Below are 27,519 nucleotides of genomic sequence, written 5' to 3'. Positions count from 1 at the left end.
TAGCAGTGAGGGAAGGGGAGTTCAGATAGTAGCAGTGAGGGAAGGGGAGTTCAGACACTAGCAGTGAGGGAAGGGGAGTTCAGATAGTAGTAGCAGTGAGGGAAGGGGAGTTCAGACACTAGCAGTGAGGGAAGGGGAGTTCAGACAGATAGTAGCAGTGAGGGAAGGGGAGTTCAGATAGTAGTAGCAGTGAGGGAAGGGGAGTTCAGACAGATAGTAGCAGTGAGGGAAGGGGAGTTCAGACAGATAGTAGCAGTGAGGGAAGGGGAGTTCAGATAGTAGCAGTGAGGGAAATGTTCATTCAGAAAAGAGCAAACTCCTGGAGTGGAGGCTAGCAGCCTCAGGTCAGCTATACATGTGGGCCGGTTCATCAGTGGGGACACTACAGAAAAATCTGAAACAATTTATTCAGCCTCTAGCACTAGTCCCAAAACTGCATAAATATCCAAGAATGGCACTGAGAAAAGGCACATGTAGATGCGGTTGAGATGCAATAGGAAATTACACAAAACATGAGCAGCAACCAAACCAGCCCCACAGATGCAGCCCAAACCTACATAGAGGTCCTACAACCTACAACCGTCACAACGTTCCAAGCAGCCAAGATGCAGGAGTCAAATGTGTGGTCTCACTATCGAACACATCGATTGTACTGCAGAACACATCCATCTCACTGCAGAACACATCAACCACACTGCAGAACACATCCATCTCACTGCAGAACACATCAACCACACTGCAGAACACATCCATCTCACTGCAGAACACATCCATCTCACTGCAGAACACATCCATCTCATTGCAGAACACATCCATTGCACTGCATAACACATCCATCTCACTGCAGAACACATCCATCTCATTGCAGAACACATCCATTGCACTGCAGAACACATCCATCTCACTGCAGAACACATCCATCTCACAGCGGAAAAGGTGAACAGACTAGATTGCCATCACCATGGACAATTCCATTACACATCATCAGCTACATGCCTGTACAAGAGTCAGCGTGGTCCCATATAGCTCAACATAGCCAAGGTCCAAGGTTAGTCTAGCTTAGCCGTACCTATGTTGACAAACACCAATAACAGACTTCAAAAGCAATCAAGAGTCTAGCATCAAGTCTAGATACCGAAAGTACTCTTCTACCTGCACTCAGGAAGCCAACATTCCGCCTGACTAATCAGTACCCCCCATCCCAACCCACAGCTCCCAGAGAGAGAGAGAGAGTCCACTGGAGCTCCAGTCCTTACCTGGGGGCATCAAAGCTGTCGTACGACCCAACGGTGTAGTGGCGGAACAGTCTCTTGGCTTTCTCGCTGCGGCTATCTACAATGCAGAAACAGGACGGAATTAGCATCTCTGCGCCGCCACCCTGGTCCTGTGGTCCGGTGCTTCTGTAGATGTTGACGTGGTCAGCTGCATATGTCCAAGTTTGTGGAAGAAACAGAGCAGAAGACTCTTCACAAAACTCTCTTGTTTCTCACTTTTCCAAACTGCTTGTGCTTTCGCCCCCTATCGACCCCCCCCCCCCCCATCAGCGGTGCACCTCGCCGCTCCTGTGCGGCTTCGTGCGGTGTTTTCCAGAACGTTCCGGCAGAGGCGCCGTGTGCCCGTGTCTCACCTGAGCGACTGTCCTGGCTGCGAACAGCCACCTCCTCCACACACTCGGAGGGGAACCAGCCTGTTCGGCCCTTCACCGTCCCCTCCCAGAAGCCCCCTTCGCCCACGCTCAACACTGCCACGGGAGAGGTCAGACACACACAAAGCAGCGTGTCACTACAGTCAAAAATACACTCTGCAAAAACACACACAAATGCAAAGCACCCACAAATTTACAGTATCTAGTAACTACAAGTGAATTGGTGAAGGTGTAGGTTGCTGTTAAACATATTTAAAACATATTTGTTTCTTGATTTGGCTATGTACTCCACAATTTTAGACTTTAGATTTTTATATAAATGAAAGTATGTTAAGTACTTGGACGCATGGCATTGACTGTTTTAATAAATTCTGATGTTTTGGCTCTGTAGCCCAGCACATTGGATTTGAAATGACAGCGAAGGTGAGGTTAAAGACTGTTAAAGACATCTCTTTTTATACATGGGAGCAAAGGTAATTGACAAGTCAGCTTATTAGCCGTTTCTGATTAGCCAAGCATATTCAATTATACCTGCAGCAGGAATACGTAAGCTTTCAGTATATAATTTTTATTCTCGGCTTTTGATTGCCTTTGGAGTCTGTCATTGGCGTTTGGAAACATGAGGACCAGGTTGTGACAGTATGAGCCTGAGAAATAAAAGAAAGACAGTAGCGAAACATACAATACCAGTTTGCAAACAAGCAAATTAGCCATAGCTTGATCATTGAATTTACAAATATCCACCAGAGGCAATACGAACATAGCAGCGAGTGTTGCGAGCATAGTTGCACAAACGTTGTGCCTCAGGAGGATATTTGTAAATTCGGCAAGCTAACTAATAGCTAATTTGCTTGTTGCTACCGATAACAAACTGGTATTGTTTTATAACTTGACATATATTCTTCACTTTGATAATAAGCAATAGTAAACAGAGCTTCAGTGATCGCTTGTCTGAAGCGCAATTTGGGCAGCTACACGTTCCTTTTATTTCTTGTTAAATCATGCGTGTTTAGCTAAACCTTTATTTGTCTCAAATTGTAAGTTACAGTTGCATTGTTTGTGGTAGACTATTATGTCTTAGTTACATAGCCAAATAAGTTGCTCTCATGTCCGTTAGGAGTCCGAAATTACCTATTGTACCTTCAAAATCTATATCTACAAAAAACGCCTTTTGTTTTTATAGTTTAGCAATGAATATCTCAATTTTTAAGTCAATGGCCAACCCAGTACTACTTCATATTTGTGCACAAACTAGATGTAAACTTGTGTACAAAATATGGTGAAGATATTGACTGGCATTCAATTTCAAAATGAGTTTTCCCAAAACTGCACCCAGATGTCCTCAAGTGTCCCCAAACCTCTCCAAATACAAAACATCTACATATATTTTTTCCAGACACATGAATGATCAGAAAATCGGATTTTGTTTTTGGAAAATTAAGCTTCACATGTGTTTTATTAACATACACTCAGCTAGCACTTTATTAGGAACTGTGTTGTGGTGTGTACTGTGTTACTGTGCAGTGCAGTGTGTTACTGTGCTGTGTGTAGTGTGTTGCTGTGCTGTGTAGTGTGTTACTGTGCTGTGCTGTGTGTTACTGTACTGTGTGTAGTGTGTTACTGTACTGTGTGTAGTGTGTTATTGTGCTGTGTGTAGTGTGTTACTGTACTGTGTGTAGTGTGTTACTGTGCTGTGTGTAGTGTGTTAATGTGCTGTGTGTAGTGTGTTACTGTACTGTGTGTAGTGTGTTATTGTGCTGTGTGTAGTGTGTTATTGTGCTGTGTGTAGTGTATTGCTGTGCAGTGCAGTGTGTTATTGTGCTGTGCTGTGTGTAGTGTGTTAGTGTGCTGTGTGCAGTGTGTTGCTGTGCAGTGCAGTGTGTTATTGTGCTGTGCTGTGTGTAGTGTGTTTTTGTGCTGTGCTGTGTGCAGTGTGTTATTGTGCTGTGTGTAGTGTGCTTCTGTGTTGTGTGTAGTGTGTTACTGTGCTGTGTGTAGTGTGTCGCTGTGCTGTGTAGTGTGTAATTGTGCTGTAGTGTGTACAGGGTTATTGTGCTCTGGTGTGCAGCGTAATATTTTACAGTGGTGTGTGTTGTGTGTTATGCTGTGGAGTGTAGTGTGTTATGCTGTGGAGTGTAGTGTGTTATGCTGTGGAGTGTAGTGTGTTATTGTGCTGTGGAGTGTAGTGTGTTATGCTGTGGAGTGCAGTGTGTTATGCTGTGGAGTGTAGTGTGTTATGCTGTGGAGTGTAGTGTGTTATTGGGATGTGATATGTTGAGTGGTGATGTGCCATGGCGTGCAGGGTGATATTGCCCTGTGGTGTTTGCAGGGTGATATTGTGGCACTGTGTGTAGTGTGGTGTTTGCAGGGTGATATTGTGGCACTGCGTGTGTAGTGTGGTGTTTGCAGGGTGATATTGTGGCACTGCGTGTGTAGTGTGGTGTTTGCAGGGTGTTATTGTGGCACTGTGTGTAGTGTGGTGTTTGCAGGGTGATATTGTGGCACTGTGTGTAGTGTGGTGTTTGCAGGGTGTTATTGTGGCACTGTGTGTGTAGTGCGGTGTTTGCAGGGTGATATTGTGGCACTGCGTGTGTAGTGTGGTGTTTGCAGGGTGATATTGTGGCACTGCGTGTGTAGTGTGGTGTTTGCAGGGTGATATTGTGGCACTGCGTGTGTAGTGTGGTGTTTGCAGGGTGATATTGTGGCACTGTGTGTGTAGTGTGGTGTTTGCAGGGTGATATTGTGGCACTGCGTGTGTCGTGTGGTGTTTGCAGGGTGATATTGCCCTGTGGTGTTTGCAGGGTGATGTTGTGGCACTGTGTGTGTAGTGTGGTGTTTGCAGGGTGATGGTGTGGCACTGTGTGTGTAGTGTGGTGTTTGCAGGGTGATATTGTGGCACTGCGTGTGTAGTGTTGCTTTGTGGCAGCCCCACTCTCCCTCACCTTTCACTTTGTCGCCCCTGTTGAGGCTGAGCTCCCTCTCCCCCTGCGCAGTGTGAGACCGCGTGGCCACGAACACTCGCCCCGGGACAGCGCTGTACAGACGCCGCCGCTGACCCCCCACCGTGCCCGTACTGGCGCCTGAACCCGACCTGCCCGGGAGGGGACAGAGAGAGCGGTAAGGGGGCGCCTCATTACCCCGAATAATATACAGAGTGTAGCCCGAGGCAGGGCAGAAGAACAGAGAGAGGGTGTAGCAGAGGGAGGGTGTAGTAAACAGAGAGTGTAACCGTGGGAGTGTAGGAGCAGAAGAGTATAGCATCGAGTGGGTGTAGCAGGGAGAGGGTGTAGCACAGGGAGGGTGTAGCAGTTTGAGGGTGTAGCAGAGTGGGTGTAGGAGTGAAAAGGTATTGCAGAGAGAGCGTGTAGCAGAGAGAAGGTGTAGTAGTGAGAGGCTGTTGCATAGAGAGAGAGAGTAGCAGAGAGAGCAGCAGAGAGAGAGTAGCAGAGAGCTTTGAGAGACAGTTCTAGAGCTACAGAACAGCAGCAAATATGAGCTCCTCATAAACATAAACATGTATTAAACTACTGGTTAAGAGACTAGTCTAAAGAACTAAAGGTATAAAAATGAAGACTATGGGGACATACTGAGTAAGTTTTTTCCAGGAAACTCCATTTGGATTTTTGTATATCTGTAAAAGAAGAAATCTGGCTCTGTTTTGGCTAACTTTAGCTAACTTTTCACTAAGAAGCCACCAAAGAAACTACCAAAGGAATATACAAAGAAACTCCATCAACTGTCAACACAGGGAGGCACCCTCAACAAGAACCCTGACAAGACCACCAAATGAACATTAAAACAACATCATTTGGGAAAGAAAAGCAGGAGGTAAGCCACAAACTAAGTCATTTAAAGTTAGCAGCTAATAAGGCTATCTGTGATAAAAGCTGCAGGCAGACCAACTGCCACAGTGTGTGCCACTGTCAACATTCCATGACAGTTGGAAATGGATACATTAAAGGGGCGGAGCCTCAGTAGCCTTGCTGTCAGCTACCCAGCCACAGCCACTAGTGAAGCTCAGAGAAAGAAAGGAACAGGTACTAAGAGACTCTCCAGAAACCTTAATAGCTGACTTCATGGTCCTAAATGGTAGGAAAACAAAGGTAGATCTGGTGTTCTTTACTAATCATCCAGAAGAATGGCACCAGACCCCTAGTTCCTACAACAAAGCTTTAAAAATGGCTGGGAGCAAAGCAATGAGGCAACTTTATTTGGATTCTAAGCCAAAATTCAATGTCAACTTGTACAACAATGGAACAGTGATGGTCCAGGGATCAGAGTCAAGCCTGGGGCAATTTGAAAGAGACTTTCCAAAACTTAAAACCCAGGTAGAGAAAGTCAAACCCACTGTCTCCTCTGCAGCAGCAACAGCAGATAACTCAAAGCCCCCTCCCCCCCTCCTTCTGCCTCTCCCTCTGCCTCTGCCCCTCCCTCTTCCCCATTCCCCTCCCTCTGCCTCTGCCCCTGCCCCTCCCTCTGCCCCTCCCTCTGCCTCTGCCCCTGCCCCTCCCTCTGCCTCTGCCCCTGCCCCTCCCTCTGCCCCTCCCTCTGCCTCTGCCCCTGCCCCTCCCTCTGCCTCTGCCCCTGCCCCATGCCCCTCCCTCTGCCTCTGCCCCTGCCTCTGCCCCTGCCCCTGCCCCTCCCTCTGCCCCTCCCTCTGCCTCTGCCCCTGCCCCTGCCCCTGCCCCTCCCTCTGCCCCTCCCTCTGCCTCTGCCCCTGCCCCTCCCTCTGCCTCTGCCCCTCCCTCTGCACTCTCCCTCACTCTCCTCAGACACCAGGACAGTGTCAGTGCAGAGGATCCAGGAGTGCCTGTCGTTTGTAGAGATGGAAATTGCTGAATACAAGGAAAGTCAGCTGATGGACAGTGACACTATTAAACAGCTGAAGGAAGAATTAAAAAATTTTAAACAGGAAAATGAACTCAAAATAAAAAACCTTGAATTAAGAATGAACAAATTGAAGGAACAAAACAACAGCCTAAACACTGAATTGGCACAAGTAAAAATGTCCTTAGAACAGAAACACAACATCATCCAGTGCCTTACTGAACCGCTTACCAGCCTACCCACCAACTCAACAATTACAGCCTCACTGTCAGAGAGCAACCCAGACACCAGCAGGAACAGAATTTCAGCGGATGGACACAGTCCCACCACCAAACCCACTCTACCTGCCAATGCCGACTGCTCCCTCGACAGAGACTACCTCACCTGCTGTACAAGACCGGCCAGCCACAAGAACAGCCCTACTCATGGACTCTAATGGACGGTTCCTTGACCCCTTGAAACTGTTTCCCACCCACAGAGTAGCAAAATTTTGGTGCCCCACCACAGAATCCACTCACAAAGTTCTCTGCCCCTCCACTCTTTTTGACCGACAAAACATCATAAACCATACAGGAACAAACAACCGGAGATCAAAGAGAGAAGCAGTGGCAGAGTCAATCAAGATTATGGTAGAGAAGGCCCATGAACAATTCCCAACTGCAAACATCATACTTTCATCACTCCTCCACAGGAAAGACTTCCCCAAAGACTTGATCAACAAGATCAACCAAGACATATGGTCATACTGTTCAGAAATCCCAAACACTCGCATTGCCCAGCATCCATCTCTGTCTGAGGAACATCTCTATGACCATGTGCACCTAACACGTAACGCAGTCAGACAACTGGCAAAAGACCTGAAAGATGCAACTCTAGGCAGAACCTCCCCTCTTTTCCGACCCAGCCAGGCGATCTCACCCGGCGACAGACGACAGGAACCCAACCTCAGTGGAGTCCGTCACACTCACCAGCAGACCAACCGAACCCGGCGCAGTGGAACTTATCCCGCCAGAACCCCAACCAAACCAGCCCAAACCACCAGGGCCCAGCCCAATAAGACCCAGCCTAGCAGGACACAGCCCAGCCGAGCTCAACCCAAGAGTGCTCAACCCAGCACCACGCAGGACCCAGCCAAGCTGAACTGTGCTCCCACCGAAGGGCCTTCCACACCACCAGCTCATGTGAGGACTGCACTCTGCTGGACAGCTGTCACTGCTGAGAAGTCTCACAGCACAATCCAACCTACTCAGACATTCTCCAAGGTAAAAAACACCCTGTCTGCACAGACATCGGAGAGGTGAGACAACTTCTTCATCTCATCTTCAAAAAATTGAGCTAAACTGTAAAAAAAAGGGAAGGAGGAAAATAAATAAATAAATAATTGAACAGCATACTGTATGCTCAAATGCGCAGCCATTTTCAGGCTCAGGGGAATGTGCTGCTCTGTGGAGATTTCAATGCCACAACCGGCCTGGATGAAATCGTTGAAATTAGTGCAAAAGAAAACAAATTTATCATGTCACCAAACTTAGAAAACCCAACAAACCCTAGACACAACCCTGACTCTGTCATCAACCAATATGGTAAGTGGTGCACCTCTGTCGAGGCCTAGGCCTGTATTTTCTGAATGGTAGGATGAAAGGGGACTCATTAGGTCAGTTCACGTACTGCTCAGCTCTTGGGTCTAGTGTAGTTGACTATGCAATTACTGACATGGACCCTTCCTCCATCAACGCATTTACTGTAAGACCACTGCTTCCTCTTTCAGATCACTGTCAAATCAATATATACCTGAAAAGAATGATGCAGGGGTGTCTCGGTGGCGCAGCCTGTAGAGCACTGACCGCATGCTCATTACGAGCCGCGACGTCGGCGGTTCGAATCCGACCGTCCGACATTTGTCGCATGTCTTCCCCTCTCTCTCGCTCCCATTCTTCCTGTCTCTCTATACTATATACTGTCCAATAAAGCTGAAAAAGGCCTAAAAAATATCTTTAAAAAAAAAAAAGAAAAGAATGATGCAAGTCAAGACAAACCCAAAGAAACTAATTAAACTCAAACCATCCTATAAATGGACATCTGACAGTGTGTCTGAATTCATCAATGCATCCAACTCTATCGAAATTACTAATAAAATTAACAGTTTTTTACTAACAAAATTTGATCCACATCCACAAGCTGTTAAAACAGCAGTAAATCTGGTAGATGAATTATACCAAACAATTTCAGATAAAGCAAACCTCTCCAGAGGTAACCCCAAACCCAAAAAAAAAAATCTCAGACAATTGTCCAATCAAAAACACCGGAAACCAGACAATTCAGAGTTGAGACAAAACTACTGTAAAAAACTTAAAGAATATAAACATATGATTCAAAAGAAAAAACTAACTCACTATAATGCAACACTTGAAGAAATTGAAAGCTCCATCAATCAAAATCAGTTCTTGGAAAAGTGGAACACACTGAACCCAAAACAAAGACAAGAGCTACCGCTAAAAGATGGAGAGGTATGGAGGAACTATTTCATTCAACATTCAATCCCTCCCGATAACCTCACAATTGGCCAACAAATTATAACACAAAAACTAGACACACTCGAAAAAGTCATTAAAGACCATCAAAACCCCCTCGACTACGACATCACGTCGGAGGAATTGGCAGATGCACTCCTAAAACTCAAACCCAACAAAGCATGTGGACCTGACAATATAAAAACAGAAATGCTGAAGCACAGCACCCCTGAAATGCGCAGGGTAATTCTAAAACTATTTAACCTTGTTCTACAAGCTGGCTGCTTTCCTGAGGTCTGGAACAGGGGGCTTATATCCCCGATATTTAAGAGTGGAGACAAATTCGACCCCAATAACTACCGAGGCATCTGTGTGAACAGTAACCTGGGGAAGGTTTTCTGCTGTATTCTAAACGCCCGTATACAGGCCTTCCTTATCAAGCACAATGTCTTGAGTAATGGTCAGATTGGCTTCCTACCAAAACATCAAACTGCTGACCACATTTACACCCTACACACCCTAATTAACACCCATGTTTTACAAAAAAAACAACAGAAAGTAACAGAGAGAGCAGCAGAGAGAGAGTAGCAGAGAGTAGCAGAGAGAGAGTAGCAGAGAGAGTAGCAGAGAGAGAGAGCAGCAGAGAGAGAGCAGCAGAGAGAGAGTAGCAGAGAGAGTAGCAGAGAGAGTAGCAGAGAGAGAGTAGCAGAGAGAGAGTAGCAGAGAGAGTAGCAGAGAGAGAGTGGCAGAGAAGTTACAGTTCTCTTAGTGTCAGACAGAAGGCTGCCTCTCTCACCCCCATGTTAGTGTCAGACAGAAGGCTGCCTCTCACCCCCATGTTAGTGTCAGACAGAAGGCTGCCTCTCACCCCCATGTTAGTGTCAGACAGAAGGCTGCCTCTCACCCCCATGTTAGTGTCAGACAGAAGGCTGCCTCTCACCCCCATGTTAGTGTCAGACAGAAGGCTGCCTCTCACCCCCATGTTAGTGTCAGACAGAAGGCTGCCTCTCACCCCCATGTTAGTGTCAGACAGAAGGCTGCCTCTCACCCCCATGTTAGTGTCAGACAGAAGGCTGCCTCTCTCACCCCCATGTTAGTGTCAGACAGAAGGCTGCCTCTCTCACCCCCATGTTAGTGTCAGACAGAAGGCTGCCTCTCACCCCCATGTTAGTGTCAGACAGAAGGCTGCCTCTCTCACCCCCATGTTAGTGTCAGACAGAAGGCTGCCTCTCTCACCCCCATGTTAGTGTCAGACAGAAGGCTGCCTCTCAGCCCCATGTTAGTGTCAGACAGAAGGCTGCCTCTCTCAGCCCCATGTTAGTGTCAGACAGAAGGCTGCCTCTCTCACCCCCATGTTAGTGTCAGACAGAAGGCTGCCTCTCTCAGCCCCATGTTAGTGTCAGACAGAAGGCTGCCTCTCACCCCTGCCTCCCTCGGGGCTGCCGGCTGCGGTCCTCCCTCTCTCCTCCCCTCCCCCGGGACGGGGAGCGGGTGCGGGCTCCCCGGGGGCTGCTGGAGCTACGCAGGGTCCCTGAAGGCTTATACCCCTGAGAGGAGAGGAGAGGTGAGGGGGGGAGGGAGGGAGGGAGAGGGAGAGGGAGAGGGAGAGGGAGAGGGAGAATTTCTTTTTAGAAATCAGATGGAAGCACCCCCAAGGGGAATGATGACACAACTTGTGATGTCAGAGGAAGATGAAGTCCGGCTTTCGGACCATCAGCAGGAAATGCAGAGAAGAGCTGAGCGGGTTTACCTGCACAGACACTATGTTGGTACTGGGGGTGTTGGGAAAGGCCATCCAATCAGGAAGGTTCATGCTGTTGTCGCTGTTGGCGCGGAGGAAAGGGTGGGGGTGGGGCAGCGCCAGGGTGCGGGCACTCTCTCGCCTCTGGGGGGCGTATTTCGGGGACTCGAGGAAGGGGACTGAGAGAGAGAAAACGATAAACACGCAGAAGGAAGAACAGAGACAAATTAAACGTAATGTTAAAATGTCTGATGTTGAGATGATTAAAAAGGGTTCACACAGACAACGTTAACAAACGCAAGTTTGCAACGAAAGCATGTAAAAATAAGATCATTCCAACTGCAGCAGAGCCAGGACAGAAAAAACACCGAGGACATTCACAAACACAGACGTCTCAAGGTGCAGTCTCAAGTTCTCAAGTTCCTGGGCAATGAAGAGGACAATATGAACATTATTGTGTATATGTCTATGTTTTTAGTTCCATAGATTAGTCGTGGAACTTAAACCCTTTAATTCAGTATTCATAAAAATATCCTCGGAAATAATGCTAGCCATTGTACTGCATCTAATCACTTGTACTTGACCAAGTTATCAGGCTGGCCATTTGATCCAATTCCTGCACTCAAGTGTGTGGGTGCTTTTGTGAAACCTACTCTGTGAAATGTTCACTGTAAAACAGACTCGTACATATGGTCCTAATTGGACTCCGATACTCCAGATATTCCCCATCAATTTCACAAGCAGATTCTGTTCGTTTTTTGGGTTTTTTTAAACAACTGAAAACTATTTTTTCTCATTCTCTTATTCCCTTGACTTGTTGTTATTGTTGTTCTGTTATTATTGTTATACTGTTGTCCAATCACTATACACGATCTTTTACGATATTTTATGTTGATTGTCACAACGCTTTGATTGCAGGTGATTCTGTAAACGATCTTACATGATTCCTATTCAAAAAGCTGTTTTTGCAATGCAGACAAGTTCCCTCTGCATCCTACTTATCACCAAAATATCCATGTTAAGTGCTGAAGATTTAATGATCTGGATTTTGTACGACTTCCTTTCCCCAGATAATAGCAGCTAATTTAAGCAGTAAATGAACCCCCCTGTTGTCCTCAGGGTCAAAATGTGCCTATCCAGAGTTTCAGCAACAGTCAAAACCCCTGAAATGTATTATTGTTCCAGCATGAAATCTGATTACTTTTCCCGGAGCGACCCTACCATTAAACTTTTCTTTATATATTACATATTTCTAAAAGCAGTATATCCTCAAGGTACAAAGACTTGAGTCTCTTTTTTTATCCCAGCAGTTATGAGATCAGTAGGCATATAAAGTTGAGCTCCACAAATCTCTTATAGCAATTTTGTCATAAAAGCAAGAGGTGCAGACTGAAGATGGTACAGACTCTCGGGACTTCAAGCCAGAAAAGTTATTCACCGATTCATTGATGAGTGGCAGGTTGTTTCTACATGAAAAGTATTGACTTAGTGTTTAAAATTCAAACTTCATCACAGAGGCTCCAGTGTGGGTGCAAAACATGCAAACTGTGAAGACAACAGGTTGAAAAGGTGGACTGTTCTATGCTAACAGGTGCAGTCTGTATTATGTGAAACGCAAAGGCTAAGACACTGTGCACACACACACCTTTCTCTCTCTCCCACTCTCTCTCCCACTCTCTCTCTCTCTCTCTCCCACTCTCTCTCTCCCTCTCTGTCCCACTTCTCTCCCACTCTCCCTCTCTCTCTCTCCCTCTCTCTCTCTCCCACTCTCTCTCTCCCTCTCACTCCCACTCTCTCGCTCCCTCTCTCTCTCGCTCTCTCTCTCTCTCTCTCAAATGGAGCTTTATTGGCATGACTAATAAAAACTAGTGTTGCCAAAGCAACAATTTTACAAACAAATAAAAAATTCAACAAATAAAACACAATATATAACAATAATAATTAATTATATATTTAAAGTTAATTGACAAATAATAATCATGTATCATATACACCTAAACACACATATGCAAGCATCATATATTCATACATACACATATAAAATACATGCACATACACAAATGCACATATACGCATATGCATGTGTATTGCAGCATGCATGCACATATACATACATACAAAAACACATACCATACACCATGTAATACAGACAGACATACACATATGCATATCCACATACATACGTACATACATATATACAGTTGGCTCCCGAATTATTGGCAACCTTAATTTAAAAAAACATATAGGAAAACGATATACTTTTATTACAATTTACTCTCAGGTTTCACTTTCTTTTATTAAGTAATAAAAAAAAATAATAAAAAATTCTGTAAACCCCAGGTGTCAAAATGATTGCCACCTCTAACAAGTATTTTCAATAAAATCAAACAAAGCTAAATTGACAATACAATTTGACTTAATTGAGTTAAGTCAAAAGGAAATATATTGTGTCATTCCATCACTTCCTGTTTCACAAGAGTATAAAAATAAGGTAACAAGCATGGCAACAAATAATTGTCAGTTTAGAAGATGCAGATGGTAATTGACCGTCACAAATCTAGTAATGAGTACAAAAAACACATAAATGATAAAACATTTTTTAAACATATGGAATGGTTGCAAACTTGACAGGAAGAGGATACAAGCAGACAATGTACGAGAAGACAATGTTGTCCCCACGGGCAGTGAGGAAGATGATGAGAGAGACCATGAAGAACCCAAGCATCACAGTTTAAGAATGGCAGAGATTGGTTGAATCATGGTCACCATGTCACAAAAAGAACCATAAAATGGCACCTCCATACCAACAAACTCTTTGGAATGGTGGCATGAAGACAACCCTTTCTGAGCACAATAAACAAAAGCAAATATTTAGAGTTCGTCGAATGTCATTGGACAAATGACTCGAAGAGAAATGAACCATTTTTGCCGTACATACCATTGACATGTTTGGTGGCAAAAGAGGAATGCTTACACCTCATACCTACTCTCAAATGTGGAGGTGGGTCATTGATGTTTTGGAGATGTTTTGCTGACAATGGCCATGGGGCACTATTTAAGATCAATGGCACAATGCATTCAACTAAGTACCAGGGACTTCTGGTAAGTCTCTGCTGGGAAGCTGACACTTGGTCACACAGGTAGACTGTACAGTAGGATGATGACTCTAAAGATACATAAAAATCCACACAATGGCCATCTCAGTCTCATATTTAATTCCATGACAAATGTGTGGACTGAACTGAAGAGGGGGGATTGAGATAAGAGCAAACCACAAAAAGGATGTCAATGATTTCTGAAGTAAAGGTCAGAAATCCTTCCAAATGTGTTCTCTAACACTATCACAAATTATAGAAAAATACTTGTGGCTGTCATCTTTGCCGGTCATGTTTGCACAAAGTATTAAACCGGGGGAGCCAATAATTGTGAAACTTTTCTTGGGGGGAAATAACATTTTTATCTGAAAAATATAAGATTGGTTGATTCCATCAAATTATTAATAAAGCAGACTACTTCACACATGTTGGAAAACATGTCAGTGACTTTATTATTTTTTTAGTTTACAGCATTTCTTGTGCACATTTATTTATCAAGGGTGCCAATAGTTCTGGAGCCCACCGTAGATACTACAAAGATGCAACCGCAACTTAAAGGCGCATTTCACCCAAAAATGAAAGTGTGTTCCCACTTTACCAGAATCCATCCAGATAGTTTCGCTGAGATTTTCTACATTTTATGCATTTTTACCACTGCTTTTCAGGTAATCAGTGCGCTGACAATTTACAGAAAATAAAAACTCAACAGCTCTCTCCAAATTACTACCAAACATCAACAGAGCTAAAAAATGCACATTTAATCCAGAACGATTTCTTGTATAGCCGGAACTCAACTGAGACCGGTGCAAGCAGAAGGTTTTAGCCGGCTGTTTGCTGCACTTGCGCGAAACATAAAAGTGCACATTAGCCGGCTGTGAACTATAGTTAGCGAAATTGTGCCAAGACAATATAGGAACTCCTTTCGCTCACACAACAAAGAAGGCATGAACACACTGGCTACCAAATTTGGAGAAAAAGGGAAAAATTAGGAAATTTCTTTTTTTTTTAAAGAAAAAGAAATTGGTGGTGAAGTCGGCAAACAGAAAGTGAGCTCATATTTCAGCAACAGTTTGATGTATCGACACCAAATATGGTACATAGACTCAGTACCCCTTCCTGAAGACATGTGAGTGAGTTATATGACCAAAAAATGTGTTATATGACCACTGGGGGGTGTCTAAATCAGTAAAAATGTGTTTTGGCTAATAACTGGTGATGTGTTTGCTTTAAAAAAATGATATGATGATATGATATGGTGATCCCAGGATGAGACAACTTTTCATGTCAACATAATTGATGTGGCCACCAAATTGGATTTTAACAAAAGGTCTTAAAATGCTTCACAGGCCACAATGTTTGCCCAGTCTTCACCAAATTTGGCACACATGATCTTCGGACCGAGCCTCACAAAAGTTCTCTGATGGATTTTTGATTTTCAAAAACATTCATTCATTCAAATCGAAATTGCGATAGCTCTGAAAGGACGCTTTGATGTGTTGATACCAAACGTGGTATAAACTTTGTGTCCTTTGACCACTGGGGGGGTGCTGCAATAAGCAAAAACAACGTTTTGCCTCGTAAGTGTTGTTGATGTGTTTCCCTTTATAAAAGCGATTCTTCTTTTCAAAAACATTCATTCATTACAGCCAAATGAAAGACAAATGACCTCAACAGGATGTGAGCGCATAGATGAGCTGGCCTGCTTCGTCCGCTCAGTCCTTCTTGTAGGTTTAATATTTGGATGTTTTTCAGCACACTACTTATCACCCAATGGTAGAGGTCCATAGAGGTCCATGATATCACAGTGAACTGCATCTAAAAAAAGGAAAAATCTAGAAAAAGCATCATATCTCAGCAAAACTATATGGATAGACAGATAGGACTGACAGGTAAGTGGAAACATACTTTAATTTCATATTTGGGTGAACTGCCTTATACCTTAATGGATAAGGTCTGTCTCTTCTCTTTCTCTCTGTCTCTTGGTCTCTCTGTCTGTCACTCTTTCTCTCTCTGTCTCACACACACACACACACACACACACACACACAGAGAACAGGCACAAGACTTACCTACATCTGATTCACGGTGGTTTTTAATGATCTCTCCCAGTTCAAAATGGCCAGACATTACTGCAACCTGAAAAACACACACACATGCACACATGCACACACACGCACACAGATGCATGCACACACACACACACACACACACACACACACACACTGCAACATATGTTGAATGTATAAGGGAAAACAGTTAGCATTTTTTAACAGTGCTGTCCTCCCAGGACAGACCCCTATTAATTGGATTAGCAGGTACAGAACGGAGACGCACAGACTGCACGTGTAGTCAAACAGCGGATTCTCAGCACAAACACAGTTCATTGACTTGACGAAGACAAACTTGGCAAAGTGATTTTAAGTGTAGCACTTGCCTTTACTTGTAAGTCAGACTTCAGGCCAGTTTACAGTCCAGCGACAGAGCCTCGATGGACTATAAACTGCCCTTTGATTGAAGGCCATTGTGTTGATGTACCTTCATTTAGGATACAACTATAGAAAATCTGTTTTGATCAATTCTTTGCCAGTTGGCAGTTCAATCACCACTCTTCCTGCCACCATTTGTAAATTACTGAAGAGAAGAAAAGTACAGTTCATGATTTATACCTGCACAATAGATTTTGCACATCCTTTTATAGTATAAAAAGGATGGTCCAACACTGTTTTTCTATGGCAGCACAATTTCATTTAATGCACATTTTGTTAAACATGGTGAAATTAGAGAATTAGAGAAACTAGAGAATGACCAGTAAAGACATTGCTACTGTTTCTGCTGAAATTCATAGTCTGCACAGTTTGCATAACCCTTAAGACATGCAGGGTGTCAGGAGCCTATTAGCAACTGCAATATTCATAAGAATTATGAGCATGTCGGGAGCACGACGCCAGAGTTTCTAAAATATCAGAAATATTCCTCACGGTTGCAATCTGCATCTCATTTCACAGGCCAAAATTTGGATGAGTCAACTATCAATATGATCAAAAATAACACTCTTTTAGCTTGTTACTAAGTGTCTGGAGAGAGGCTGTGGAAGAACAGTATCACAACAGCAACAAGAGATGAAGAGGAAACACACCCTGAGCTGATAAAACACACTCTGGCCTAACAACACACACCCTGGGCTTAGAAAACACACCTGAGCTGATAAAACGCACCCTTTCCAAACAAAACACAGATTGGCCAGACAAAACACACCCTGGTCTAACAAAGCACACCATTGCCTCAGAAAACACACCCTGGCCTAACAAACCACACCCTGCCCCAACAAAACACACCCTGGCTTAGCAAAACACACAGTTGTCTAACAAAGCACACCATGACCTCAGGAAACACGCCATGGTGAAACAAAACACGCCCCGGACTGGCAAAACACACGCTGGGCAGAGCTTACATCAAGCTTCAAAAGAGATTTTAAATGTTTAATTCAACAGTCGAGCAATGGCAGCACAGATACTGGCAAAAACAAACCCCAAACCAGCCCAGACGGCCAGTGCCAAGAGCAATGACTCAAGCACATGGAGCCCTCTCTGGCCTGATCGGGGCCATATGGCTGCCTCGCGTCAAATCTACAGCAAAGCAAAGGGCCCTGCTTCTAACAAAGAGTTTCTGATTTCAACTAATTACCATTAATTAGGAAACAGTGAAGTGGGCACACATACAGCAGACGTGGACTACAGTCCACAGATATTATACTATGTGTAACCTCCCACAAGTTACACCACATAAGGTTTATAAAGAACACTGGCAAAAATACAAAATGGTTATTAAAAAGCCCCTTTCGTATGTCCACATTGCAAAATGTAAGCATTGGACAGGTTGCACACATTACCTGAAAGGGAGTTTGTCCACTGTTGTTTTTTGTGTCCTTATTGGCACCTCTATACAACAGAATACGGGCACAGCTTTCCTGAATGGACCCAGCAAGGAAATCACAATTAAAGAAATAACAAGACAATTTACTTCATAAGTAGTGAACTCGTTGATTAATAGCACTGAAAACAGGCATAGCCAATAGCAATATTGAATACTTAATGGTTTTTGAGACTAGTCGAGAGGATCTGCAGTTTTATATAGGTTGCTAACAGTAAGAGTTTTATTATATAACAGTTTATTGCATATCTCAATTCACGTACTGTGTGAAACCAGGGTGCGTGAATTGTGAATCTTTAGCATTTTATGCATTGCTAACTGTCCCGGTGATGATATTTATTAGACTGTGGACAGGCGTTACCTTATTGTACAGAGCACAAATGTGCAGGGCGGTGTTTCCTGAGGCATTCTGGGAAGTTGAGTCCGCCCCATAAAAGAGAAGGTGCTCTAAATGCTGAGAGTGGCCATGTTGGCAGGCCTGAGAGTGACAGAACCCCCCAGGAAAGGGGGAATCGGGGGAGCAAAGGCCACAGGTTGAAGAACAAAGGGCAGAAGGGCAGAAGAGGAAAAGCAAATGATGGAGAGGGAGAGAGGGGAGAGGGAGGGAGAGAGGGGAGAGAGAGAGAGGGGAGAGGGAGAGGGAGAGAGGGGACAGAGAGAGGGGGAGAGGGGAGAGGGAGGGGAGAGGGGAGAGACAGAGAGCGGAGAGGGAGAGAGAGAGGGAGAGAGGGGACAGAGAGAGAGGGGAGAGAGAGAGGGAGAGAGGGGACAGAGAGAGAGAGGGGAGAGGAGAGGGAGAGAGGGGTTTAGTGCAGTGTTCGGCTCATTGCCAGCAGTAACACCTCTGTTAATTAACACTTGGGCGTAAGTGAGAGAAAGAACTGTGAGCAGGAAACCTGTGTGTGTGTGTGTGTGTGTGTGTGTGTGTGTGTGTGTGCAACCTGCAGACAAACAGTGGCTACACCTTTGCACACATGTGCACACACATATACACATACACACACACACACACACATGTACACACAGCCCAGGAGGAAAAACACAAGTGTGGACAGTGATGGGCAACACACAACAGCGCACACAGGAAAGAGGAAACAGGAAATGGTGCGTTCCGCCAGCTCATTGGTGGCTTTACCTTCAGTCAGGACTGCCCTCTGGGGAGCAGTGAGTCATGGGGAGAATGGAGGGATGATGAGGTTCTGGGATGAAGGGGTGCACACCCAGCCTTCACACTGCGGCTTTATCCGTATCTATGGACAGATGGACATGAGAGGGCGAGAGAAGGAGGGAATGCAGACAGAGAGAGTGGAAGGGAGGGGGAAAGAAGGACAATTAAAGAGGGACCGCTGATGGAGAGAAGGCAATGGAAAGTGCAGGGAGAAGGGTGGAGGAAATTATGGAGTGAGACACGCAGAATGATATATTAATGACAGACAGACAGACATACGCACAATGTTGGGACACAGACGATGTTGGGACACAGATGCAGCACATTGAAATGCAAACACACACACAGGCACAGACACACACACACATAGACACACACATGCAAACACGGACACACAGTGTGAGGGTGTCTGTGTATGAGTGTGTGTGTGAGCCTGTGTGCGCCTGCGAGCATGTGTGTGTGTGTGAGTGCGTGTGTGTGAGCATGTATGTGTGTGTGTATGTCTGTGTGTGTGTGTGAGTGTCTGTGTGTGTATGTGTGTGTGTGAGTGTGTGTGTGTGTGAGTGAGTGAGTGAATGTGTGTGTGTGTGTGTGTGTGTGAATGAGTAAGTGTGTGTGTGTGTGAATGGGTGAGTGTGTGTGTGTGTGTGTGTGTGTGAATGAGTGAGTGTGTGTGTGTGAGTGTGTGTGTGAATGAGTGAGTGTGTGTGTGTGTGAGTGTGTGTGTCAATGAGTGAGTGTGTGTGTGTGTGTGTGTGAGTGTGCGTGTGAATGAGTGAGTGTGTGTGTGTGTGAGTGTGCGTGTGAATGAGTGAGTGTGTGTGTGTGAGTGTGTGTGTGAATGAGTGAGTATGTGTGTGTGTGTGTGTGTGTGAGAGTGTGTGTGTGAATGAGTGTGTGTGTGTGTGTGAGAGTGTGTGTGTGAATGAGTGAGTGTGTGTGTGTGTGAGTGTGTGTGAATGAGTGAGTGTGTGTGTGTGTGTGTGTGTGAGAGTGTGTGTGTGTGAGTGTGTGTGTGTGTCAATGAGTGAGTGTGTGTGTGTGTGTGTGAGTGTGCGTGTGAATGAGTGAGTGTGTGTGTGTGTGAGTGTGCGTGTGAATGAGTGAGTGTGTGTGTGTGAGTGTGTGTGTGAATGAGTGAGTGTGTGTGTGTGTGTGTGAGAGTGTGTGTGTGAATGAGTGTGTGTGTGTGTGTGTGTGTGTGTGAGAGTGTGTGTGTGAATGAGTGAGTGTGTGTGTGTGTGAGTGTGTGTGAATGAGTGAGTGTGTGTGTGTGTGTGTGTGTGTGTGTGTGAGAGTGTGTGTGTGTGAGTGTGTGTGTGTGTGTGTGTGTGTGTGTGTGTGTGTGTGTGAGTGAGTGTGTGTGTGAGTGTGTGTGTGTGTGTGTGTGAGTGTGTGTGTGTGTGTGAGTGTGTGTGTATGTGTGTGTGTGTGTGTGTGTGGGTGTGTGTGTGTGTGTACCTGGTGTGTCTCGTCCCAGCCGTTCTCGTCCCTCATTCCCAGTTTGGCTCTGTGGTACAGCAGAGTCTCACAGCAGGAGGTGTCGCCCCCTGTCAGCACAGTGTGGTACAGCGGGGTCAGGCCCCGGCGATCTTTATAATCTGGAGAGGCTCCCAGAGACAGCAGGGTCTACAGAAAAGAACAGGGATTAAGGGCCATCCACACCAACAACTAATGATGTGAGCATCCACATTGATGAACGATAACCTTCTGTAAATAGCCTCTCGGCTATGTCATCCGCCATTTTGAATGTGACGGCCAGTAAATTAGCTGTAAATTTGTGTCTTCATGCATCTGGAAAAAATTGCTCTGAAAAGGGTCCCAGCGATGTGGTTCAACACACTGCTGTTGTCGTTATAGTTGCGGTCTGGACTCCGCCGTCCACTAGAGTTCAAAACGATTTTTACAACGACGTATGTATAGTTATCCTTATAGCTATCATTCTTGGTGCGGACAAGCCTTTAGCAAGGAACCTACGGAATAGGAATGTCTGGGTGTTACTACGGTGACCATCTGTCAGAGGGCGAGAGGACGTGGTGAGATTCTGGTAATAGGGATATGTTTTGAATATCGTTTGGCTTGTTCATGCTTGTCCAAACAGCGAATCATGAGCCTGCAATAAAAGATATGGAGCATGGTGAATCGGTTTCACTGTTCTTCGACCAAACTTTAGACAATAAGTGAGATCTAAGCAGCCTTGACCATGGCATGAATGTTTGTCCCAGACAAGGTGGTTCCACCATCTCAGAAACCTGCCTTCCTGGACCATTCACACACTAGAGGGTCTAGCATTTGTACAGAGTTGTGCAATAAAGAGAACACAGTGGTGTGCTGAAGGGCATCTCTGAACACACAATGCATTGGACCTTGAATCAGCAGAAGACCATGTCGGGTTCCACTCCTGTCAGCCAAAGACATGAAGGCTACTGATCACCAAAACTGGATGATTGAAATTTGATTGGAAAAATGTTGCCTGGTCTCACGAATCAAGATTTCTGCTGAGATGCAGATGGTCGGGAATTTGGCATAAACAACATGAATCCATGGATCCACCCTACCCTGTGTGAATAATGCAGGCTGCTGGTGGTGGTGTAATGGTGTGGGAAATGTTTTCTTGGCACACATTAGGTCCCTTAATACCAAGTGAGTGTCTTCTGAATGTGGCAGCATACTTAACCATTGTACACCCCTTTATGGCCACAGACTACCCTTTTCCAATGGATACTTCCAGCAGGATAATGCACCTATCACAATGCCACAAAGCATGCATCGTCTCAAGCTGGGTCCACTGAAGTTTACTTCAGTGGCCTCCACGGTCTCCGGATCTCAGTACAATTGAGCACTTTCTTTGGATGAGGTGGAATGGGGCATGAAAGTGTTTCCCATAAATCTGCAGGAACGGTGTTATGCTATCAAGTCAGCATGTGCCAAGAGTGTGTAAGCTGAGACGGTCTCCACAGTGCATTGTGGGTACTGTAGTCACCATAGTGCTTTGTGGGTAGTGTGTGAGTAGTATCGATGAAATCAGAATGTTTGTAAACAAAGGTCGCTAAGATACTTCCAGGTGGCCACTCATCTGTGGAATGAAGTGACTTTACTTAAAAATCAACTGAACCAGAGTTGTGTAGAAACAGTTAGCTAGATTACTTTGCTAAAATCTGCTTGTTTGTACAGTGGCTAAGTGACACAGAGAACACTGTCTGATATACACATTCCTCAACCTTATCCACCTGGAACTAAGTTTATTGCTGTGGTGACGTCATGGTGATTTCATCTATAAGACAGCTGAGACAGCCTCCACAGTGCATTATGGGTTGTGTAGTCACTACAGTGCAATGTGGGTAGTGTGTGAGTAGTATAAAACAGCTGAGACAGTCACCACAGAGCACTGTGGGTAGTGTAGTCACCACAGTGCCGAGTGGGTAGTGTGTGAGCAGTAAAAGAGTATAGTATAAGTCACCAGTAGTGCAGTGTGGCTGTGCGCACGGACAGCTTTGTGTAGGGGGGTGAGTCCGTCCTTGGCCCGGAAGTCGATGTGCGCTCCCCCCATCACCAGGACCCTAATCCCCTCCCCTCCCCCCTGCTCGGACTGCACTGCCAGGGACAAGGGGGTCTCTGTCCAGAAAGAGAGAAGGCAAGCAACAGGGTTAATCAAACTCCAAACTGAGCAACAGGACAAACTTCCAATTGGGTAAAACATTGTTCTCTCCCTCTCCACCTCAGGAGACTTGTAGGACTCCCTGTTGCCTCTCTTACCTCTATTTGTCCTGACATAGATGCACTCTGTGGAAACCAGAGGGGGAATCAGGGAGATGTGCATATAATTTAGAGTGAGACACAAGACCGTTGAAGATTTAAGCACTCAGGGGTGCGTTTATTCACAAAAAGGAGGCTCAAACAAAAATAAAAAAATGTAGGTTCTGAGGGTATTAAGGCATCTATGCATTTTCTAAAACCGACAAAATATATATTTTTTTAAATCAGAAGTATTAGGTGATTACCTCTAGGCTAGTAGCTAGCTGAACTTTCCCACGGTGGGGTCGTTGAAGTGAATGCACGCGCCAGACTGACAGCCCGTGCAGCAGTTGCTAGGTGATAAGGTAAGCTTTCATATTTCCGCTATCAATTAAAAAGAAGTATAGGCATAAGGCCAATCGTCTGTGTTTTACTCATTTTTACCTCTTTACTGACACGGGATTGGACGTCTAAACGTAAAGAGGAAAAAACAGAATAGCAGTAGAAGTTTTATTTGGAACTCTGACATTTAGAAGTAGAAAACACCGGGACAATTCGTGTCCCAGGAAAGAACAGTCATGGGCAGTCGCTCAAAAAAGAGAACTGTGGCAACCCTATGCATCACCCACAGAGGAGCAAATATTTCAAAAGAATTAATTTCAATTTGAATGTCCGTTATGTTAATAGAAATACTGAATAGAGCTGAAGGAAGCTGAAATGTAATGTCCTTGTTTGAGAACGCGGGGACTCAGGAGGTATTGTGGAATTGTGTGTAAGCCGCCATAAGTAAGGGTCCTTCTGAGCTGCCATGGCCTGTGGATATGCCATTAGTGGGTTAGACTATGGTACTTTTATTCATAGAAATTTCTACAAACATCAGTTAGCCCTCTCTTTTCATTACTCGTGGTTTAAAAAAAAAAGCACAAGAATTATTACTGTGACAGATCTAAACTGGAAGATATGCAAGTTGTATGAAATCCCAAACGGATTCTTCATTTATAAGTTATCATTTTTGAAAGGTGAAGTTTGGTACGCTGTGTTATTTTCTTTTGCCATACAAAAACAATACAGCAAAATTGTGTTCTTTTCTTCGGGGGAACTAAGGAGTGTTGTTTTGGGTTATTTATAGTGGGAGGGCCTCCAGAGTTGAAACAGAGCCCAAAATCTTGCTCTTGCAGGAGCAAGTCAGAAATGCAACATGAGAAAAAATGTTAGCCTCACCCCCGTTCTCTGAGTCATGGTAGTTTGGGTCGAGCCCCTTATCCAAGAACTTGGCCATCTTCTCCACTGAGCTGCTTTGGGTGTAGTCCAGAAACTTCTTTAGACTGGCCTACGGTGCAGCAATGTGGGGGAGAACAACTGCACATCACATATCAATACACACACACACTCACATGCACACACACACACACACACACACTCACACACACACACACACACACACATGCACACACACACACACTCACACACTCACTCACACACACACACACACTCACACACTCACACACACACACTCACACACTCACACACACACACTCACACACACACACACACTCACACACACACATGCACACACACACACACTCACACACTCACTCACACACTCACACACACACACACACACTCACACACTCACACTCACACGCACACACACTCACACACATTCACACACACAGACACACACACACTCACACACACACACTCACATACTCACACACACACACACTCACACACACAGACACACACACTCACACACTCAGACACACACACACACACACTCACACTCACACACGCACACACACACTCACACTCACGCACACGCACATACACACTTACAGAATACACACTCATGCACACATACACACACTTCCAGCAAACACACATGCACTCACATAGACTTGCACATGCACACACCGCATACACACTCTCTCTCTTACATACACACTCGCACACACACAAGCACATATGCACACACATTGACACATACTCGCACACACTTGCACCAAACACACACACACACACACATTCCACAAACACACACACACATTCCACAAACACAATCTCACACTTACAAAGCACACACACTCGCATCCGCGCACACATTCACTCATTCACTTGCACATGCACGCGCACACACACACACACCCACACACACCATACCTTTGTATGTAGTTTCGCCAGTTGTTTTTCATCTAGGTTCGTCTGCTTGTACACACGAGTCTTGTAACGAAACTACAAAGATACGAGAATGGGAGAATGAGAGAAAGAATGAGAGAGCAAGAAACCACAGGGAGAAAATTAACACCACGTTCCAATCAGTCAAGAAATAACCCCTTTGTTTATTATTTACCATGAAATACTGTGAGTATGAATTATGGTTTTTACTTTACATCCTGCGCCCACCCATGCAGTGAGTCAGTGGCCAGCCGCCCAGGTGAGCTGAGTCACCGGCCCAGACAAGCTCAAATCAAAATGCACTTTTCCCCTCAATGTAGCCAGTTCTTCATAATCACACTAACACGTCTTGCAGTATATTTTGCAAAACATTGTCATATTTGTCATACTTGTGTCTTTTTTCCACGCAAAACAAGGGTTTCACAGCATCGCGTACCCTGCTATTGCGTCGTGTTGTGTGTCGATCCAATTTCTGTCGATTGTCCGTTCCCCCTCTCATCGATATCCATTTCACACGGCGGCGCACAACCCCCTTTGACGTCAAATTGACTTCCCGCCCTTCAAAAGTTTCACTCACATAAACGTCATACCGTGGGGTGACACTGGCTCAGGCCAGTGGTGTGTGAGTGTGTGTATGAATGGGAAGCATCAATTGTACAGCGCTTTGGATAAATCTGCTATATGAATGCCAACCATTTACCATTTACCATATTGTGGGAGCTAGCGCAAACTTCCCCTTCAGCTTGTCTTTAAAGCCGAGTGCAGGCAGCGGGATTATAACACACCCACGTCAGAGGGGGCCGTGGACAGGGCGTTCGGCAGCATACCTCCAGATAGGGCACCCCTTTCTCGAAGGATTGTGGGTAGTCTCTCAGCAGCCGCTCCTCCTCCAGGAACTTGGCGTCGTGGCCGTCGGTGGCGGGCTGGAACAGGCCGTAGTTCAGCACGTCCCGCAGCGACTCCGTCAGAGAGCACAGCACCTGCTGCTTCGCCCGCCACACCGTCGCATCCGGGTTAAACCGGAGACACTTCTGAGAGAGGGACAGGGACAGGGAGAGGGACAGTGAGAGGGAGAGGGACATGTGGGTTAAACCGGAGACACTTCTGAGAGAGGGACAGGGACAGGGAGAGGGACAGGGAGAGGGAGAGGGAGAGGGACAGGGAGAGGCGTGTGGGTTAAACCGGAGACACTTCTGAGAGAGGGACAGGGACAGGGAGAGGGACAGGGAGAGGGACAGGGAGAGGGAGAGGGACAGGGAGAGGGAGAGGGAGAGGGAGAGGGAGAGGGACAGGGAGAGGCGTGTGGGTACAATATGAATTGTTTCTACCCTACTGAATACAATAAAAAGCGAACCTTTCTTTTCCTCGATGGTGAAACTTATTTAACTAACTTGGTTAGCTCCCGCTCTAGTGACTTTCTGCCATAATACTTCATTTTAAATTGAGGTGAAGCTGCTGCCTGTTACACAGAGAACACAGTGACACAAAGAACTGCCACTGTCTGTGCATCTGGACTGCACTGTAAGGGTCTGTACTCTTAGTGTCTGTACTGTACAGTGTGAGTGTCTGTACCATTTGTGTCTGTACTGTGTGAGTGTCTGTACTGTACAGTGTGAGTGTCTGTACCATTTGTGTCTGTACTGTGTGAGTGTCTGTACTGTTTATGTCTGTACTGTGTGAGTGTCTGTACCGTTTATGTCTGTACTGTGTGAGTGTCTGTACTGTTTATGTCGGTACTGTCTGAGTGTCTGTACTGTTTATGTCGGTATTGTGTGAGTGCCTGTACTGTTTATGTCTGTATTGTGAGTGTGTCTGTACTTCCTGTGTCTCCACAGTACTCTGAACAGCACTCTGTATTGTCTTGTTCAGTATAAATACAGCCTCTGGAACACTAGGGGGAGATATTGTCTTATCAGTCCTTGAGCCTGAAAAACAGTTGAAAGCACATTACAGTGGTATGCAAAAATGTGGGCGCCCCTTGTCAAAAAGCCTTTTACAATTAATATCTAAGTGAACAGAAGCGAATCTGACCTCTAAATGGTACAAAGTTAAATATGACACATTTCTTCAAATTTTAAAGCAAGATTACTTTTTACTTTTACTTTTTAGTTTCAAAATGATAAAAAAAAGGAAAAAGGCCCTGTGCAAAAGTTTGGGAACGCTGTCAGTTAGTACTTTGTAACTCCTCTTCCGGCAAATATAACAGCTTGTAAACGCTTCTTCTAGCCAGCTAAGAGTCTATCAATTCTCACTTTTGGAATTTTTCCCAATTCTTCTTGGCAGAACTCCTCTAGCTCAGACATATTCTTCAGCCTCCTTCCATGTACAGCATGTTTGAGATCTCTACCAATATTTTCAATACTATTCAAGTCTGGGGACCGTGGTGACCATTCTAAAACCTTCATCCATCTTTCCTGGAGGTACTTCATGGTTGATTTCGAGGGATGCTTTGGATCATTGTCCAGCTGGAATACCTAACCTAAAAGTTGCATTTTGGTTTTGGCAGTCCAAAGCACTTTGTTCCAAATGGCTTCAGGCTTCTCAGTGCTTTCTTTTGCATACTTCAGACACTTAATTTTGTGTTGAGGTCGTTCTTTCTGGCAACTCTGCCATGTAGGTCTTTGTTGTTTAAAGTATGTTGTATTATTGTCCTGTGAACAGCTAGACCTGTGCCAGCTACTCTTTTTTGCAGT

The 27,519-nt window shown here is 45.1% G+C and overlaps 1 protein-coding gene across 1 annotated transcript in view; it reads right to left on the bottom strand.

The window, feature by feature from the left end:
- Positions 1 to 27,519, bottom strand: part of shank1 (SH3 and multiple ankyrin repeat domains 1) — an 88,799-nt gene that overhangs the window by 48,343 nt on the left and 12,937 nt on the right. The window contains 13 exon segments of the mRNA XM_061224038.1: positions 1,257 to 1,332; positions 1,628 to 1,741; positions 4,588 to 4,736; positions 10,405 to 10,529; positions 10,733 to 10,902; positions 15,888 to 15,954; positions 17,708 to 17,785; positions 18,110 to 18,226; positions 20,378 to 20,545; positions 22,377 to 22,531; positions 23,873 to 23,981; positions 24,812 to 24,883; positions 25,654 to 25,857. Coding sequence (XP_061080022.1) covers positions 1,257 to 1,332; positions 1,628 to 1,741; positions 4,588 to 4,736; positions 10,405 to 10,529; positions 10,733 to 10,902; positions 15,888 to 15,954; positions 17,708 to 17,785; positions 18,110 to 18,226; positions 20,378 to 20,545; positions 22,377 to 22,531; positions 23,873 to 23,981; positions 24,812 to 24,883; positions 25,654 to 25,857 — 1,604 coding nt within the window.

The sequence above is a fragment of the Conger conger genome, chromosome 16, assembly GCF_963514075.1.
Source record: "Conger conger chromosome 16, fConCon1.1, whole genome shotgun sequence".
Lineage (NCBI taxonomy): Eukaryota > Metazoa > Chordata > Actinopteri > Anguilliformes > Congridae > Conger > Conger conger.
The sequence above is the reverse complement of the archived record's forward strand: the minus strand, read 5'-3'. Positions and strand labels throughout refer to the sequence as shown.